At 39.4% G+C, this 20763-nt stretch overlaps 1 protein-coding gene across 2 annotated transcripts; it reads right to left on the bottom strand.

The window, feature by feature from the left end:
* Positions 1-2862: 2862 nt before the first annotated feature.
* Positions 2863-19785, bottom strand: grhl1 (grainyhead-like transcription factor 1). 2 transcript variants are annotated; one of them, XM_035673288.1, is made up of 16 exons: positions 19622-19785; positions 17354-17543; positions 16983-17056; positions 16140-16273; positions 15816-16051; positions 15113-15195; positions 14641-14794; positions 14404-14515; positions 13895-13989; positions 11271-11514; positions 10915-11042; positions 8251-8279; positions 7961-8046; positions 6350-6435; positions 5769-5833; positions 2863-4249 (listed from the first exon to the last, which is right to left on the bottom strand). In XM_035673288.1, exons 1-16 carry the CDS (start codon positions 19639-19641, stop codon positions 4135-4137), a joined length of 1851 nt encoding a protein of 616 aa, XP_035529181.1. In that variant the 5' UTR covers positions 19642-19785; the 3' UTR covers positions 2863-4134. The 2 variants fall into 2 exon arrangements, with proteins under 2 accessions (XP_035529181.1, XP_035529182.1); XM_035673289.1 differs by lacking the exon at positions 19622-19785 and adding an exon at positions 19364-19562.
* Between the last annotated feature and the right edge of the window lie 978 nt (positions 19786-20763).

Here is a 20763-nt window from a genome sequence, read left to right as displayed (position 1 = left end):
TGCTGCAGAGATTGTATTGGCAGAAAAGTCTCTTGAGTTATGGGGACAGTGTTGTCCATCTTGGATTCAGATGGGTCCATTGTATACACTTCTTCTGTCCCAAGTCTGCTTTGCTTTGGTGTGTTTCTTATTTACTGTAAACAGTATTGTGTGGATTCTCACTGTGTTTTTTATAGGCACACCTGTATTAAATGTCGGTCCAGCTGTGCACCAGCTGTGAGAGCATGACGCACGGGCCTTACAGCCAACTCTGGACTCGTGCGAGTTGAACGGAAAGTTTATATTCATTTTCCTACTTTATTTCACCAGACGAAATATCACCTATATTTTCTACGGTTAATGGATGTGCTCTCAGTTTATCTGCCCTTGCCAAATGATTTCTCTCTTGACCACTGTGTATTCCGTTGTATTTTTGGGTTGGGAGGAGAACATGCGTAGAAAAGATCAGCACATTTTTACAAATCAGAACACAATATTATAACTTCTGCAAACATAATGTGTATCTTGTGCACAAAATAACATCTTTCAGTACTTCAGTGTGTTTTTTTTTATTGTGGTATAAAAAAAATATATTTTATATATATACCCTTATTGTCTGCATGGACACATATTTCTTTACATTCATGATAATATTCAACAACAGAGGACGTTTATAATCTATATTTATTGTTTTGAAACAAAGCAAATATTATATATTGTAGTTTTTCCCGCTCTGCCACATACAGAACTGCACATATTGCTGAAAAGGTTGGTGCAGAACACAGTGTGTATATATATGTGTGTAAATGTATCTTTCTTTGATTGTGTGTGCTGATGATTAATTTCCCTTTTTCTTTTTATTATTTTCTTAATGTGTATAAAAAAATAACATTATTTAAACAAAGGACAAACATTGCCAATTGTTACATTGTCAACCTCATCTGAATCTCAGTGATGCTTCATGGTATTGTATACTGTTGGTAATTTTACATTTTGTTATTCTCGTCCAGCTACGTGACACAAGAGTGAATAAACTATAACCAGTTTATGAAAGCTGAATTATTTTGTTGAGCTCGTTTTTCCTGTAGAAAATAGAAAAGATTCCAAGATCTAAACCCAGGAAAATGCAAAAATAACTCTAGGAAGTGAAGTACAAAAATACCAGATTATGATTGCTTATTATAAAATATATTGTTTAAAAAAGTAATTAACAAAGTAAATTCAAATTTAATTTATATTTAAATTAAATGATTGTATTTCAAATTATAAAAGCATTGTAACCACTAAGTAGAACGGATCTGCACAATATTATTATCAAATACTAATTACATATACTACTACTTGTATGCCAGGGGTCAAGGGTTTTATAGTCTTATGAACTGCACAATGGGTGACATGAAATGTGACATGAAAAAGAAAAGGGAAACACAATGATCAATAAACAATGATTCCATGAATAAAAAGATACCATCACTCATAACAATTTCTTTCCAAATCTATTTTGACCAGGATAGAAATCAAAGATAGACCATATGTCTGAGTTGTGAGTCCAGCCAGTTTCCTGACCTTGCTCACAGTCAAATACACAGAGGACAGAAGCTCCATATCGTCACCAACTGTGGGTTTAAACAAGGACATATCAGGAATAAACCTTGTAAAAAAACAAAAAAACGTGGAGAATAAGCGAGACAGCAAAAGGGAGACAGACCAGATGGCCCACAGGGCAGCATGACTAATTAGTTAAATTATAACTAAATGAGTCTTCAGTTCTTTCTGTATCTGCACACCTGAACCTTTATGATGCTGCTTGTAGAGATACCACACCACTGCATACTGAGGTAGCATCGCAAGTCCAACTTCTAACAGTTCTGACAAGTGAAATATATTCATGTCTGTCACACTGTAACTAACACTTTATTAAAAGACCAAGTGGCAAAGATGTGATTTTTATACCTTATTTTTACTGAACAAACTAAAATATCAGATTAGAGCTACAAGTAAATAAGTAGACAAAATGTCCTTCAAATGTATCATTAACTGACCCCTAATAAAATGATTATTACTATTATTTCATACAATTGTTTTTGACTGTAGGGGGCACTAGTGGCTCTGTGAGGTTGTTCTGAGGCACAGCTGCGCTTTAAGCCAAATGCTAACGTCAGCATGCTAACACGCCTACAGTTACTGACATGTAACTAACTAACATGTTCACCAGTGGTTCTTTTTAGCATGTTAACATGTGTACATTTGGCTGATGTCAATAGTTTTACAGGTTTTATTTGGCTTCAAACTATTAAAAGTTATTTAAATTAATCATGAGGGGAACACAAATCTCTGTACTCAATTTCATGTTAATCCATGTCAGGTACAGACATTAACATTAATCCATGTCAATGTCTGAATGTAATGGTAATCCACCCTCTAGCGCCACCATTATGTCAACATAAGGTCACAGGATCAAAGTAATCAGGATTCTTTCTCTAGGGAGAATGAATGTCTGTAACATTTTATAGCAATCCATCACGTAGGTGTTGAGATATTTTAGTCTGGAAAAAGTGGTTGACCGAGTCTCTTTAATCAAAGAGTGTGGAAATTTGTGGCCAGGTTTCCGGCAGAGCAGCTTCTCTGCACTGTGCCTGTTTCCTGCCCACAGGGTTAGGGTTGATGCCCAGACATCTGTTCCTGTGGACAGACACAGAAAACACTGGCACAGGCACAGTTAATCTCTGCTACAGACCTGCTATTACTTAATTAAACCATCTCATATCCATAGATTACATAGAACTCTATGGATGGAAAGTTGGTAATATGTAGGCAGTGTCTGAAAAGTAATAACTGAATAAGAGAACCTGAGGAAGAAAGTCTCAGACAAAACCAAACAGCTAGCGGAGAGAGCCTTTATTGGGCATTTTGTGCATCAAATCCTTTACAAAAAAAAAACATCAATTAAAAACATATCAATAACTTTTTATCCCTTGACATGTAAGGTTAGAATAAGTTCATATAAAAAGAACAAATTATATTATTAGGAATAATAGAAATTTGGATATATAGGTTAAAAAAACAATGACCCACATCCGTTTTCTTAATAAATATATACACAATAAGTACTAAGATACAAAAAGAGGGATCGTATAGATCCTTTTTTTTTTCTTCCAGTGGATATATACAACAATATTTCCATTTTAAAAAGCTGTTTTATCAGTTAGTATGCATTATATACTATAGTTATGGCAATAAAGGAGAATTTCTTTTCTGAATGTGTCTGAACCTAAACATCATATTGCACTTCCAGAACAGCCTCCGTGGACTGTGCTAGACATTCATTGACCTATTTCATCAACATTCAGAAAATTGCTCTACATGAGAAGGGTAGCTGTGTTTTAGCATTATCATCAATATATTTAGCAACTATTTAATACTTACAAAGAGGCCATTATTTAAATTGATCTGAGGAAAAAAACACCTTTTCACTCAACAAACAACATGTATTTTATGCTTTAAAAAAAAGTATAACAAACATTTACATTAGTCTACTCTAACTGTATGATGGTTGAAGGAGGCTTTACACACTAAATACTGCCATGTTGTTTGGTATTAATACACTGAACCACTTGGGGCTCCGTCAACAATTTGCTGTCTTCATTTTATATGCTAAATACCCAACTTTGAAGGATTGTAATCATCAGTGCTATGGCTTTAGGAAGGGAGCTGTTTCTCCTCATAAAATTCAAACATATGAGAAACACTGCCGCTTGCAAAGCATGAGGTATAGCAGCACCACAAACACTCTGCACAACAATGTACAAAAGCAGGCACTAATATTTGAGGTGCAACTCACTGAATACAAAGTAAAGGTGTCATAACAATCAAACCCGTCCTCACTTGTTGATTCTTATGCACAAAAAAGGTTTTAAAATGAATAAAAATGTATAACTTAGATATCTAATCAACGTTGCAGTCTATTAAGAGCTGTACCTTTTTATAAAACACCTCTTGTGGGACTTTTAAAATCTGTTTGACATTAATACAGAACAAAGACAACATGATTTAAGCTTCAGATCGAGTCCATAATCACTGCATAGCTGGACATGTAAACCACTAATTGTCCTCCATCCCTCCTTTCTGACAGTGACGTCGCCTCCTCCTGTCCAATCAGATTTCAGTGAGGATGAGTTTGTACATGCCGCCCAACTCCTCCATGGTGATCTGGAAGGTGTCTTCATTGGAGTAGTGTTTGATGATGTTGTCATCCATGTGGACTAGAATCCTATTATAAGACAGATACCTGTGTTAGTGAAAAAACTAAAGACTAAAACCATATGTTGGGATCCAAGGATACCTTTAAATATGAATTTGTTCATTTGAAGTATTTAACTGGACCAAAAAGGATGTTGGGCTTAACCATGTGCTCAGGAACACAAAAGATTTTCCCAGGGGCCTTGTTGGTGCATAAAAAGCTGTTTGGAGTGACTGAAGTCTAAAGTGTGGCAGCGAACTCTCGAACCCTCATTGGGAGGCTAGGTGTAGTCTAAGAGCCATAAAGCCAAAAACACTGGCCCCTGTCATGCCAAGCGGACATGAAGGAGAGCCAGTATTGGCCCTTAGAATAATGTCTGATCGCCTGGCCTCCAGGACGCAGCTGACGCATGCGGGCTACCCCGCACTCTTTTTATCTTCTTTGGACGTACCGTAAGTATGGACCCATAGACAAGAACACTTAACGCTTAGTTCAGCTATCAGGTTTATTATTGTTAATGTTGGGATGTGTTTTTATATAAAAAATATACCACCACATATTTGGGTTAACGTGGAGGGGATTAAACATCCCGTTTCTTCCTAAATCTCTTGTCTTCAACAAGCAATGTGTTTCACTCCTGGACTCTGGTCAGAGGCCATAAAAACCCATTTTATGCAATGCCCACACAAAACACCACCCCCAGAACAACGACCAGAACCACACATACTTTTTTCTCCTTAAAGTTAGATTGTATATGTGTATATTTCTCCTGTTTGGCTTTTATATATGTTGGTTATAAATGTTTGTGTTTTACATATGCTGGCTATTTATTTCGTACAAGAGTGGTGATAACATTCTGTGAATAAAGTCGCACTTAGGCATTATTAATGAATTGATGGTAAATATTAATTGAATTATTAATCTGATTTTGATTATAGTTTAAGTGTATTTTTTATGGATGATACGATGCAGATTATTGGTTATGTTCACTTTATTTAGGGTGGTGGGCCACCGAGGAAGTTAATATTTTTAAAGGGCTTTTTTTATTATCTTTTGTATTATAATTTTTGATAACCCATTATTGATTAAACTCTTACCGTTAGCGCACTCTAACAACCCCCTAAACAAAAACGTCGTAGAGCCGACATCGTAGAGATACCGATAATAGATAGATAGTAGATAGATGATCGCTAGTATGTTCGATAAGATAGAATAGATCAAATTCACTGTACTACAACAGGATTTTGATGATGCAAATGTAATCACTGCACAATTTAATTGACCTTTAATATCCTAATTATGGTGCTGTCAACCAAGCGCTTTATGGGTCTGTTACTACAACTCATGATTGGCTGCTTTGAATTACAGCAGCAGCGAGTTTGATTGCTAATGCTTAATTAACCCACAAATTATTTTAGTTTTGTTTGGGGTTTGTGTAAAAGGACATCTGTACTGTGTTTTGAGGTGAAAGCAACCGATAGGATGAAATTTATTTCATAACGTTTCAGACATAATGCAGTGTAGGAGGATGTCACTGACTCAAACTCACCCTTTCTTGCACTTCTTATAGACCTTTCCAACCTTATCCAAGGGTAATTCATACTTCTCTGAAATCTGGTTGAGAAAAAATACAAGTCAATGTTAAATTATTGAGCAAACTCTACTGTCCGTTCTCTATAATTACTGTACATGACCCTTCACTCCCATCCCACACACCCATTCTCTATCTCTCCTCCCCCAATCCACTCGTTCTTATTCTTCCCAACATGAACTGCGATACTTGTCATTACCAGTACAATGAAGTGTAAGAGCCATTATGTGACAGTAAAATATGTTCTTGTGACATTTATGTTTTGATATTATTCAAATGTATACAAAAGTGGACTATACTAAGGTTATGTGTTAGTTTTAAATCATTAGACTATAGTTTGTTGTAGTTTACAATAGTTTTAGTGCACGTGCAAAAAAAAAGAGCATTGAGTCGTTAATGGACGGGCTGAGACAAAGTTTGTCTATAAGTTATTCATATTTAAATAAACCCTCATACATCTCTGCCTCCTTAAATTGTGATTACGCTGAGTTTCCACAAGAAGGCTGAATGAATTCTATGGCCAAGATAAAACAACTTACAGCTTCCACCAGGCCTTTCAGTGTGGGATTCTTCAGCATGAGGGCGTCAAACACCTCCTCTGTCTCCTTGCGCACGTACAGCAGGACTGTGTGGAGAAAAGAGAGAGAAGAGACGGGAAGGCATCAAAGCAAAGCACGTATGTTCGTGGATTGGACACAAACCCAAATTCTTGCCTCAGACGAAAGTCACTGGCAGACGTTAAAGCGTGTATTTGCGTCAGACCGAACAGCTCAACTGCTGGTTTGGTTCATGTTTGTGGGTTTGTGGCTTTACAGTGTCCTCGATCACGATTTCGAAGGAGTGAAGCTCAAGCACATGTACACATATGTTTAATCCATTAGTAAATTTGCAGATATGATGTATAACACTGCAGGCCATTTTAATTAAATACTCCCCCTGCCTGACTACAGGGCACTAATCCAGACTCAGAGAAGTGGCACCAGGCCCAGACAAAGCACACCTAGAAAGCAGACTCATATCATACATGGTTGTAAAGAGACCCGCATACAAACGGACGGACGGACACTCCTCTCATTCACTTTTCTCAAAATAGATCATGCTCTAAATAGATATTCTCCTATTGTTTTCCAACGTATTGCAAGAACTTGTGCTATTTTATGGCCTCTGAATACAGGAAATACTCTTCAAGTGTGCTTCTATTTAAAGTCAGAACTGTGCGGAGGAGTTTTCAATAGTTTATGTAATCTGTATATGGAGCAAAACCAAAAATAACAAAGACGTGAAACAGTATGCTCTTTAAAGCTACAGTATACTGTATATGGCCACATCTTTGCTTCGCTCATTGTGGTCTGGAGCTGCCATGTTAGAGACAGACGTCATTTGAAGGAGGCTGTTCAACACATGATTGGCAGTTCTCTCTTTCACATGTCAACATGATCCCCTTCCAAACCACCACAAGGTTGCCAATTGTCTAACTGGAAAAACACGACAGCTGCTGTGGAAAGATATGAAAACGTCACCTAAACCTTTAACCGAATTTAGTTTATGTTGGAGTAAATTTAAGGTAACTAATCCGCCTTATAGTGTTACATGAGTTGTGAGCCAGTTCAGAGACTATTAGCCATTCCACCTGAAGGACTTTTAGAGTCCTGATGAGGTGAAAGTATCCAGTATTTCACAAACAAAGCAAGAATCTTGTGTAACAGGAGCAGTTTTTCTTAGACTCCCTTAAAACCTCACTGCAGGTGTATTCATAAAACCGGTTTTAAAAGGTCAATGCAAAGCCCAACTTTTTAAAACTTTCCTCTTCTAACTGTAACACATACATTTATTATCATTTATTAACATACTTTACTATTGAATAATGCTATTTGTAGGCCAGTGAGCAGGATATAGGGTAAAGGGCACAGGCTTGTTTGCATGCGTGTGTGTGTGTGCACGTAGTGATCAGTGGTATTTGGTTGGGTCAGTGGAGGCCTGGGACACGTGTGTGTTTTGAAAGACCTGGAATAATCACATCCAGAGAGAGAGTGAGAGACAGTGTGTATGTGTGTGTGTGTTTGCTGCATGCATGTGCATACACTGCTTTAACTCCTAAGAAGAGCATCACTCAAGGATCTGATCAGCATGCAGACAGTCACATTTATTACCTTTCTTTGGTTCCTCCACTCTCGCCATCTTGTTTGGGGGTGAAGCAAACTCCTCATCATTGAAAGGTAATCTCTTCATGCTCGAGCTGCAGTGGACACAAACACACAAATCACTGCTTAAATGCCCTTAACAATCGTCTAACAGGCTATAAAACATACACGAGCACAAAGCCCACAGACATTTCCTAGAAACCACAACCCTGTACGCTTTTTACTGCGAAGGGTTCCAAAGGTTGTCTCGGTTCAAAACTACTAAAAGTGAGTGAGAAAAGATCAGATGTGAAACTCACCTTTCCTCTCCTTCTTCTGTTGAGTAAGGCTGCAGAAGAAAAACAGAAATGGAGAAATTAATTAATATGATAAAAGTTAAACCGACCATAAATGCTATCACTGATGACTTGGAATTGCGAACGGTATGAGCTACAGACTTCTTAGAATTGGGAACCCCAATATTTATGATAATAACCCACATTAAATATGATTTTAATGTATATCCTGCAATGAAAGTGGATATTTAAAATGTTCGATTTTGCAGCTTCTATAGTTACAACTGCATGTTGGCTGTTCAATCAGTCAACCAGGTCAAAGGCAAAGTCAACAGCCAAGTCCAAAAGGTTTCCTTTGTTGACCCATTTATTTTTCCTTTATTACTTAGAAATGAGCTCGGTCAACAGAAACAGCTACTCAGCTGTCTACTTTTATTTGTGGAGCAAAGCTTGTACAGTTAGAGCTGGAGAAACAGTGATCAAAGTGCAGGTCTAAACTCTGATAGGTCGTCACATGACAGGGGTCCCAAGGTAATTTATATGATGTTTTTGAGCTTTGACATATTGATCTGATCAGTTTATCTATTAAATACAAAGGGGCGTTTATTTATTTTAAGTCTGTTGCTCTGCATATCAGTTGCTATTACATCTTCTTTTTTAATCAAAGCGATTCCGTTTTATTTAAATAGCAGTTTTCAAACACGCAATTCAAAGTGCTTAAGTTGATAGAAACGCCTTAAAATTACATTTTAAAGCACAATAAAAAACGAAAATAAAAAATAAAATAGAATTAACCACCGATCACTATGTGCACACACACACGCATGCAAACAAGCCTGTGCCCTTTACCCTATATCCCGTTCACTGGCCTACAAATAGCACTATTCAATAATAAAGTATGTTAATAAATGCTAATAAAGATATGTGTTATAGTTAGAAGAGGAAAGTGTTAACAAGTTGGATTAAATAGAATACAAATAATAATAATAGACAAGAAATACAGTTAGTAAGTAAGTTTAAAGTTGCTGAGTGGAGGCTCTGTCTCTGTTAAGTAAATGCATAAAATCCCTTCAACCAATTAATAATTTTAAATAACACATGAGTTCAATCAAAAATAAGTTATACTTCTAATTGTTGGAAAAGCTGCTTTTTTGTAGCCTTTTGCCCTGTGACAGTATTGATTGCAGGCATTGCTGTTAATAGAAATTCTATTCTGAGCCGGTTGGTAAACCCTGAGTTTATCAGAAACTGATAGCAGTTCAGTCAGGTTCAATGTCATCAGCAGCACCAAAAATAACCTCTGGGGCCTCCCTCAGCCTCTCTGGTAGCAAAGTAAACTCAGTGAGAATGAGAGAAGGGGAGAAAGAGTGCTTTTTTGTTACTCGTACTCAGCTGGAACTGCTCATAATTTGACCAGCAGGGGGCACTCAAAGTTCATTCGTAGTCAAATTTCTCAAAACTTCTCCCGCAGAGTGATTTGTCTCATTGTACATGTCACGTAAAACCTGAAAAAAAGTGTATGGAAAACCCAAAAGAAACAAAAAAAAAAAACTAACATCAGGCGTACATGCACACACACCTCTGTAGGTGTGAAGTGTTCGTCCTGACTGGTAGAAGCAAAGTTCAGTCACAGAGAAGAGGGCTGCTGCTGGTCAGCACTGATAAGAACCTGACAAACTGCACGTATGCTTAAAGATCCTCCACAGACATGTATTAAAACATGTACAAGAAGTGCGCCTGGGGCAATAATGTGTGTCTAATATTTAGTTTTCTGCTAAATAAGTCTAATTTCCATGCAAATGTTGTTCATTTCTAAAGTTTTGCTGGACACAAGATGTCTCCTACTTCCCTGTAAAGTCCTTTCTCAATGTTTGTGCATTGGTGCCTTCAAGTTCATCACACTTGTAAGTTTAATATTGGACCAGGATTCAGGGGCGGATGTAGAAAAATATTTATGGGATGGCAAGAGGGTGGAATGGAGACTTTAACTGGTGGCAGAAATATATATTACATATATCAATATTTGATTAGAAAGGCCCCTAAATGAAGGCACGTTAGTATTAGTAATAGTAATAAGTATTAAATAGAAATATCTAAAGATGGCAGTAGTAAATTGTCTATTAGTTAATCTTTGACATTTTTCCAATATATATCTTTTTTAATTGACCTTAAGCCTATCACTTAATCTAAAATGTGGCCATTAGATCATTAAATTATGTGTTAATTTTTTTTTTAACACATTATCTTTAAATAAATGAAAAACTGGGATGGCAAGACATTTTTTTTGCCACTCCTCTTAATCTCTCTAAATCTACCTTTTTTTATAAGTTAAGCATACGAACACATTAAACAGGGAGCACAGGGTAGTGTTTTCTGAACCACCCCGGGTTTGTTTTGAGTCACTGGTAAATGATTCATCCTGTGAGTAAGCAGTCTGAAATATAGCCATCAGTATGTAAGACTCCTATCAGAGCTGGAAACTAGAACTCTCTGTTCCTGCCAGCAGGCAAGCAGGTCACCTCGACCCAGCTGGCTGATGAGTGGGTGGAAGCTGAAATCAACAAACTGTTCATGGACCACCTAAGATGCTACGCAGGCTACATGAATGCAGCAAAAGCGATGTTCATGGTCAGAAAAAACAGCACTAAACAGCACTGATGGTATTAAGAGCTGTGTGTGGGCACTCACGTGGCGCTGGAAGGTAGAGAAGTGGATGTCAGGGATGAAAAGGACCGGCTGGGTCTCGAAATCGTTCATCATCTTAAAGATGGTCACGTCGTTGCGTTTCTGGAGGACGGGCACTTTGACGTCCACAACTGGGAGGAAAAGACACAACAGGGAGCAGTTTAATAACAAGGACATTTTCAGAGTCCTTAAACCTGCATTAATGTATGTTTTTATGACCACTTGGGGGCAGTAAAGGAGGACTGAATTATCATCATGTTGAATGAATTGAGCTATCCCTATACACTGAAACTCTGGGATTAGGTACAGTAGTTTCGGCCCCCTGCTTATGCATATTATACAAGTACTGAGTAACTCACAGGCCAGACCCGGGTTGAGCTCAGCAACCTTCCCTTTCCGGCGGGACTGCTTCCTCTCCTCGTCTCTGATCTTCCTCTCAGCCCCCTTGTCACAGAAGACTTTGATCTGGCAGTAGGCGCGGTGGATGGGCTTGTTGCTGCGGTTGTTGTAGCTGTAGGTGTCGATCTGCAGGTTCAGAGGAAGACCCTTCACACCTTTCTGAGAGGAGAAGTCAGTGCTCAGACAGTTGACGGAGATGAAGATCTGCGGGGAGAGAGGACAGGAGGGAGAATACAGGGCGGATGAGACAAAGAAGCTGGAAACAGTTGTGTTTAAGGTCCAATGTCACCTTTACAAAGTTGGAGAAATTGAACATAGAAGGTTTGTCAACAGTCATTTTAGTGATAATATAACAGTTTAATGGCTGTTTCTTAAACATAGACCAAACAAATAAACTAAGGTTTTCACTTTACATCACTGTGAAACACTGGAGGCCTTCGGTTACTTCATTCAGTGTTCTGTGTCGTCCTCTATTGGTCAACTCCAGTAATCACAGGCACATATTTTGTTTACTGTGGAGATGCTCATTTGTCCTCCCAGGGCTTGTACTGAAAACAGGTTATCATTGTGTCAACAAAACACACTATCCTAACAGAGTGTTTGGAAACACATAGAGAGAATAATAGAGAGATTCCAAGAGGCAGATATCACTGATAATATAAATATTATTAAAGACTGTATACAGATAGTCTGCTTGGGGGAAAAAAATAATAATTTCCACATTAAAATCCCTAAAAAGACATTTACCTCTCTAACTCATTTAAAAACCCAGAATCTCTGAAATATGTTTATTTTTAAAGTTTTCCTGCTGGACACAAGATGTCTATTCCTTCACTATAAAGTCTATTCTCAATGTTTGTGCTCTGGTGGCCTTAAGTTTCTACATCACATCTGTATAAGTTGCAAACTGGACCTGGACTGACTATTAAACTATTAGTGATGTCAGAAATCAGAGAAACTTTTTCCACTTTCAGCAGATGAATGTGAAAAACATCTATCTAGTGTCAAACTCTGCACATACATCATTCTGCACAATGAACCGCAAACATCCAACTGGGGGAACAAGAAGAGCAACATATTTCTGAGTAGAGGGCGACTTTAAAAGAATATATTTATTTATAGTAACTTTATTTATATATTAGACAAGCTTTTTCTTTTTAAACTGTATTTGTGTGTATAAAGAGCAAAACAGTTTTTTTTACAACGTTGAAGTTTCATAAGAATATTATTTAGATTATCACTAAATGTTTGTAATTTTTTAAAGCACCTGTGTCATTTTTCTTATATTTTGGGTTTCTGGCAGCTTTATGCTTTGTTAAATGTTACACATAGAGCAGAAAAGAAAAAAAAATCATTGCCATCAAAGTTGTATTTTTTCGTGGTAACACCAGTAAAAAATGCCCCAGAGCAGGTAAACATAAGGGAGTGACTGCCTTTTGCAAATACACTGCAAATACAGATATACTGGAGTGACTCCCCCACCCCCACCCCCCCTCTCTTCGGGGACAAGCCCACACACACACACACAAGAAGCGCACACACACACACCTTTATCTGGTTGTTAAACAGATTGATGAGATCAATCATCATTGATGAGATGCTCAAACAATGTGGCAGGGCGGTGCTTCCAAAAATACACACGCAGTGAAGTCATGCGCACACACAAGGATGAACATCCTATAGACACAGGCCTCGAGCCATGAGACAGTTAGACCCACATCCTGGTGTGTGTGACTGTGTGTGTGTGTGTGTGAGGCTTGTGCATGTGGCTTTATTTATGTTAAGTGTAGCCTACAGTTAGCAAGGCGTTGGACAGCCGCCATGTTGTCCTTTTGTCTGTTTGTTAACCTGTGAGTCGTCCTCCATCTCAGGCTGACAGTGGATCGGTGCCAGAGGATGACATGAGGGCCAACAACAAAAATTAAAAAATCACAAGCTCCTCTTTTCTGTCACCTCTCCTACCTGTTGAACTGGATTTTATTTGTTAACTATCCAATCCGGTCCCCGTCCCCCCTGCTGAGTTTCCTCATTCCTACACTCTTTGTTGCTCTGTCTGCTGTGCGGAAATACTTTAACACATAGCATCACAATAGGGGTGACAGGCAGGTTGGACCAGTCAAGAATGTATATGCAGAGAGCGGGAAGATTAATACACACACCTCCACATCTCTACGCAACAAGACCAAACACACAAGAGGAGGTGACAGCATCCTAACCCTTCCATTTAAGCCCCTATTTTCTTTAACGACTGTTTTGGAGGATCACAATGAACAAAGTGGCTGATGATCACCGACAAAGGGGTGTCAACACCTGAAACCTTCATTCTGGTCTGCGGCAAAAACCACACGGGAGCTTAGAAAGGAGGAGTTGTCTATTTTTGGCTTAAGTGTGTGGATGTGAAAAGTTCAAGGCTCATATTAAGAGTTCAAGACAAGGAAGTATATGAAAACCTTGGATCACCAGTGATCCTGTGGCCCAAACACTGTTAATGTTCTTACGTGAACACAGAAGAGGCACACAGTAGCTTTCGAACAAGCACGTCTAATTTTGTGTGTGTGTGTACACGTTTCTTGTATTCTCTTACTTTGGCCTCCTCATTGGTGTCCCAGGTGAAGGAAATGGCGTTATAGGAAATCTCCTCGATGTTGCCAATGGTGTTGAAGCTCTCCTTGTAGTCAGCTGTGACAATAAGCAAAAGTTTAGTGATGTAAAAAGAGCAAAATATCAGAAGTGTGAAATGCCATCAGAAACATATCAACCCTCAAGAAAACTTGGGCTTGTATTCTCATATTACACTGATTTTAAAGGCTGCAGAATTAATCCATTGCCAGCCAAACTGAACTGTCACAACCAAATAACACACCTTTTCTTGTCAGTTACCGATAATCTTCCCTTTCAACCTCCCACATACTTGTGCAGACACAGGACGATTACTCAGCCTAATCCACGGTAAAACCAAGGTGACTCATTATGGCTCTTTAAAATCTCTCAGACATTACACTAAAGTTTATGTGATCCCTTATTGCTGCACTCTTGTTCTGCCAAATTGTACATATATATATATTTTTAAATGTAATTGAAAAGACCTCTTACCAATGTCCAGACACCTCTGTTTGGCAGTGTGCTGTCTGGAGTGCCAGTACTTCCAGTGTTTCAGCTGATCATCTCGGCACTTCTCCTCTCCAAACACCACCATCACGACACTCTGGACACGGGTTAACACACACAGCGACAACTTTAATAAGCTGCGATGATATTCAGCACATGATTGCTGTCAATGCTCCCAAGTCGTTGCTTGTTTCAGGTTTTATTTTTGTCTTTTGTTCTTACCCTGACTTTGGTGATGGGTTGCTGCATGCCTTTGTTGTCAACCTCCCTGAGGGTGATAGGGTAAAACTGGCCCTTGTTCAGGTACGTCATCGTCCCGTCGCCTGTCTTCTGACGCAGAGACTTGGAAGCCTCAAGTGTGTACTCAAAATTATTCCTAAGGTGCAGAATAGTGGCAGAATTAGGTAAGAATTAGGTAAGCATCAAGAAAAAGCATTTACTTTCCTTAAAACTGCAATAACACCATGCAAAAACGTGTTGAAGCATGATGTGGCACGCTTCATTTGGCAAAATCGTGACCTAAAATCAGCGTGTTGTCAGATAACGCCCGTGTGTGCAGATTCTTGTCTTTCACACAGAGGGGGAGTCCAGTGTCTCCCCTGTGACTACGATGAATGAGGCCATTCTGCAGTGTTGTGTCAAAAGCTGAATGGCGGTGGAAGTCGGACGGTGGGCCGGCGGCAGTGCGACTTACCCCTGCATGGTGTCAAACTGAGGGTACTCGTCAGGCGTCATGGAGGCCATACGTAACTGGAGATCCCCTGGGAAGGAAAACACCTGCAGCGCACAAAGAAAACAGATAGTGTGAAGTGAGACACAGCAAAGAGCGGATATATTTAACAACTACTTTGCTTTGATATTAAATTCATTTTAAAAGCTTCTAACTATAATTTACCAGAGGAATAATCAGTATTTTAACTCAGTGCCACTTTTCTTCCACCACTTTGTGTAGGTTTCATTAATTTGTTCCTCCCCTTCATCCCCATTTCTTTTAGTTCAAATAGCTCTTCCCTCATGTTGCTAACACCCCCACTCCCTCCTGTACAAGGGTTTTGTTAGGTTACTCTTTTCTAAGGTAATTCCCCTCCAGGTTAAATAGAGAAAGAGGACAGAGAAAGAGCTTTGGCTATTGTAGGAGAAAAGTACAGCACTTTATTGTGTTGGTGAGACAATGGCATAATAACACACTGGCCGCTATTTTGGCATGTTCAAATAAAACCAGGGAAGGCTGAGCCCACCGCTGGCTCCGTGGGATCAGGTGAATATCCTATTGTCTGATGGCAGAGATCTGAGAGAGGAGAGGAGAGGAAAGCGAAGGAGAGGAGGAGGAGGAGAGCAGGGGGGTTGTAGGGAGAGCATTAGCGGAGTTTAGAAAGAGGGGGGATCGAAACACTCACCTCCTGGGAACCATCCTTGTAGCTCTCAGAGAAGGTGGAGTCGGGGGGCGTGCGGGACTGGGTGCTGGGGCTGAACTGGACCGTATTGTGGGTGAGCTGGCGGTCAAAGACGCCCACATGGCTGTCGGTTTCGGTGCAGTTGTTTGGGATGGTCACTGAGAAGCCATGGCTTGGCACTTCTGTCTTGACGGGCGGGTAGTTTGGCACAGCGGCGATGGAAACTGTGACTGTTGTGTCTAAAAAAAGACAAAATCAAGTAAACTGACAATGAAGATTTTCTGTTTTAAAATCAGCTCCTGTCTGTGTTTTTGAATGTGATCTGACCTGGTGAGGGGAACTGGGATCTCTTGTCCTGGGCCAACTGGAGAATATTGAAGGGCCCCTTGAGGACCTGGATCCTGCTCTCCATGCCAGCCTCATGATGTGGACCTATGGGGTGTCCGGCCTGGATCTGGTGTCTGCAGCAAAGATAAACAGCACATGTGTCGTATTAGTGTTATCTGAGAATCATGATGGGATTCATCTATAAAGCTCCACTGTATCTTCTCTCATTTCTATCTTATTACTACAGTACAGGAGTGCCATTAGGCAAAAGTAACTCTTTCACATAGCCTGACACAAGCACATAGTTTGTTTTGTGTTTCACTGTTGCACAACAAATTGCCCTTTGGGGACAACTAAAGTGACTGATTGATTACCCTTAGCTAACCAATACGCACACACTAATTCAATTTACTGCATTTAAAAGGAATCAAACAACTCTCAGCTAAACTGTTTTACTCTCCATGGAAATTTTAAAGCTTTATCTTTTACTTTATGACTCGGTTGTGTGAAAAAACAAATCTCAGTGAAATAACCTGATAAAATAAAGTCAGTATAAACTCCTGAACCTTGTGTTTTAACTTCAACTGAGGAAGAAATCTAGTGTGTTAGACTCTTAAACTGTGTTCAAACTAAAAAAAAGGGGCTGTTTTTGACCTTTTGGGGAAACAAGTTTTAAATAGATTTCAATGAATGAGCTATACTGCGTTCAGATCCCTCGTACATGCAAATGCGCACACTAAATTTAGAGTATGTGAACAAGCTTGAATCCCTTCCTGCCGTGGTTCCCCTCCGCTGTGCTTTTATTTTTAAAGGGGGTGGTATTGGGTGAGGGCTGCTGCTTACCTTTTGTTGGGATCCACATCACAGACCAGTGCTTCTGGCTTGCTCTGGGGTATTGTTCTCTTTTCCCTGGGCACCTGTATGGGAGGGTAAACACAGCCGCTCAGCATCTGACCACATCACATCCAACAACCAGGGTCATCCCGCTGTCTATATGTGCAACTAGATCAGTTACATGACATACGCTTTGCCTAACAGATGTTGCTTAATGGTTGTATGTCAGTATGGGGAAGGATCATGTGGGTAAAAGCCTGGAAGGATTTGGTAAGTAATCCCCTGACATGAGGTTCTGCACTTTTGATTCATGCTAAAGGAGCTCAGAGCGTCGGGAGAACTTTTCCCAGTGTGGTCAAGAAAAGGACTTTCTTCTGTACCTTATAGTAGTCGTAGAGGAGGCCCAGAGCTGCGGCACTGTCCTCATCTCCATTTATGCTCATCATGGCCTTCGTGGCAGCAGTCAGCGGGTTCTCCAGAAAGGATTTCCAGGCTTCGTCTTCTGTGGTGAAGGAGCGACGCTGGCTGCCATAGCCCGGCTCGTTCTGGAGAACCAGGACCGCACGCTTACTGCAGGAAGACAAAAACTCCATAAGTTACTGTGTATGAAACCAGTTATTAATGCCAATGCTTATTTTAATGCAGAACTCTGCTCATGTGATGGCCTTTTAAACTCTTTTTCACTTGACACTTGAAAAATTTACTTTAACTGGACCTGACTTATAAAGGTTTAACAGAGCAGATATAGACTATGGGATTAACACGCTGCTCCTCAAGCGTGACTTCACAAAGCCAAGACCTACAATCACGGCCTACGCCATGTAGATGCTCTTTATCTCGAGACCAGTTGTTCAGGCTTTTCTGTGATTGTGCAACAAATCTCAGCAATCGAACCACCGAGGTGTCTCGAGAAAAAGATGCTCTACAGGCTCGTCCAGTGTGACGACTCTGGTTCGGGCATCGCTCATTGGCTGAGAGGGAAACCGCAAGTGACGCATCCAACCCGGCTACATTCCTGCGTTCAGTTTTTCGTAAGAGAACCTGTTTGTGAAAAATATGTTTTTATGCACAGTCACCAGCTCCTCTTCCTCTTCCATCTTGTGAGGCCTCGAGAATCATTGCTTTGTAAACAGGACTTGGACCAATAAGAATACACAGCTTGAATTTCTATGCGTGTCACCTGCTTGTAGTGGTTTTAATATGTTGATTTAAGTTTAAAAGGGAATGATCGTACAACACACGGGAGAAAATACAGAACATTTGAAGGCTGAACTTTTTTTTACAGTAACTTTTAATGTTTGCTCAGCTCATATTTATTCAAACGTGTTAAACCCAGTGACAAGAACAAAGTAAAGTCATTAGTCAGGCTCTTGTTATTAAAGTTTCATCTAGATAATTAGCGTTCTTTCCCAAACTTTGGAAACTACACACCCCTGTAACACATCTTCAAAAACCCTGCCCACCAAATCCATCCACTGATTTTCTGCCACAACAAAGTAATTATGACAAAGTGTAAACGGACTGGTTCAGTTTCCACGCTGAGTATCTACAACAAATACAGCTTTTTTCCTCTCAATGGTCAGAGCAAAGTAATAATTAGTAATCCTATATCTAATTGTGCTGTTCATAAAAGGCAACCTGATAAGATCTATTATTTACCTGGCAATAAAACTCTAAAGAAATGTAATCCATTAATAAAACAAAACAAAACAAAAGTTTTTCAGACAGATTAAAATTAGATTTCACATCTTCACAGCATGAATCCACAGACATCTGTCACTTTTAATGTACAAGAACATTAAAAAAAACATCTTTCTGCATTCATGCTGTATTTTCTGTATTAGAGAAGTGTGCATGCAGTCTAATTTTAACATTTGAGTCGTGTAGAGTAAAAATATAACCTCATATAGCCCTGTTGCTTGCTTACATTGTCTGTGTAAGTAGTCTGGCCAACGCCTAGCAGGTGTACAATTTCACTCCCCTCAAAAAGTCTCCTTGTCGATGCCCTCTCACAGAATATCTGCTGAGCATTTACACCAGCATTAAAATTATTATTATTATTATTATTATTTTGAAATATTTTATTTTAGTGAAGCTGTTGATGATCAAAACTTTGCAATAAAACCACCGTCAGCTCCCTGCTCCACGTTCACTGCTGAACAAACATCATTGAGACTATCTACATAAATGTTGAAGCTTAAAGCAAATTCAAACACTAAACCGCCCATCGCCTCTATCACGGGAGAGTATTTTATTCTAGCAGGCGCCTCCGCTCGCACGACAGGTGGAGATACACCTGTACAGGCTTGAACATGACAGGTGAACGCAGCGGAGTTACACCATGGGAAACTATGAGACATGAGGCAACCAGGCTTTAAGAGTTAACTTACCCTTGAAAAAGAAGCCATAATAATAATCCTTAAATTAATGCTTAGATGCTTGACAAATACCTAATCAAAATAGGGTTTTTTATTTGCAGCTGCAGGTGAGAGCTGGACCTCAATGTGAGCTCAGGTTTTTATTAATCCTTCTGTGCCATGAACTCAAAATAAAAAATAAAAAGTGCAAAAAAAAAACAGTCTAAAAGTCCACAAAATATTAAGAGCCAGTACGGTTGTGCAGGCTAAAGGTGGAGAGTGAGGACTTACTTGTCATGCTCCTGTGACATCTCGGTCGGTCGAACTGGACTTTCTAGTTGGTACTGAAAATCCGATCCGTCTTCTTTACCGTGTTAAAACTGCGCCGCTAACACTGGATGAGGGCCGCGGCAACAAACAAGGTGTCCCCTACCGAGAGAACGGGTTTTGTCGGCTTTTCTCGCTTTTTTGGGGCAAAGCTTAGAAACTGAGGCCGGTTTTACCTGTGACAGCACCGCGGATTGGATTACAGGTGGACGGGAGGGCGGGGCCGCGCTGTCAATAACCCGCTCCGAGGCTGTGATTGGCTCAGCTTGGTGGCCTACCTGGAGGTGTGGACGGACTCACGGTGACCCAGTGGAAGAACAGGGTTTGATAGCTGTGATTTTTATCATGTTGGATTTGTAATTGGGGACGAAAATATAGGCACATGCTTAAGTGCTTCATTCTTTGATAAAAAAAATCAAAGTTGATTAAAAGTTAAAAATAAATTAAAAAAGAGGGTTTAAAGAATAAAAGGGTTAAGAATTAAGGACACAGTAGTAATATAATGAATTACAATATGATAAGGCAGTGGAGAAAATCTAATTTATTTACACAACCCTGTGGTTGGGTTCTAATTTAAGGACAAGAGGATCAAGCAAGAGCTTCTTTTAGGCATGATCTGCAGTTTCAGGCTGCATGGAAAGTAATGGTGATACTAGTATACATATGTGCTTTAAGTTCAGTAACTTGTATGTATACACTGATGATTCCCCTCCAACAAGAATCAAATTAAAACAATTTATCATAAATAAAAAAACAACCTCTGAAGATATCAATCTGATACCAGCTTTCTTTTCCCCAAAATCTTTATAACTCATAATATGGAACTCATTATGAGCAATCGTTTTTATGTAATAAGGACAGACATTCAGTTTATAATAACAGACAAAGAAGCTGTTTTGTTAAAGGACGTGTTCTGTCTTAAAACAATAGTTTCACTTGCTGTAATCATTCTTCCTGTTCACATTGGCTGGCCACCATGAAATCTCTCTCTAACATGTATCCAATGTAAAAAAAAAACTCCTCGTTCTGTGAAAATATCTATAAATTTTATCTGAAGTTAAGTGAGTCTGAGATACAGTCGCTTTAATATAAACTCCAAGTTTATA

This window comes from Morone saxatilis, unplaced genomic scaffold (genome assembly GCF_004916995.1).
Source record: "Morone saxatilis isolate NCDOM2014 unplaced genomic scaffold, NCSU_SB_2.0 Contig3, whole genome shotgun sequence".
Taxonomy (NCBI): Eukaryota; Metazoa; Chordata; class Actinopteri; family Moronidae; genus Morone; species Morone saxatilis.
This window is presented reverse-complemented; position numbering and strand designations above follow the sequence as displayed.

Bases quoted from the DNA above. Each gene is read 5' to 3' on its own strand.
- grhl1 (XM_035673288.1), bottom strand. From the start codon at position 19,641: ATGTCACAGGAGCATGACAA. The intron at 8,047-8,250 runs GTGAGTTTCACA...TGTCCACTGCAG, and splicing joins ACAGAAGAAGGAGAGGAAAG to CTCGAGCATGAAGAGATTAC. The intron at 6,436-7,960 runs GTAATAAATGTG...TTCTCCACACAG, and splicing joins AGTGGAGGAACCAAAGAAAG to TCCTGCTGTACGTGCGCAAG.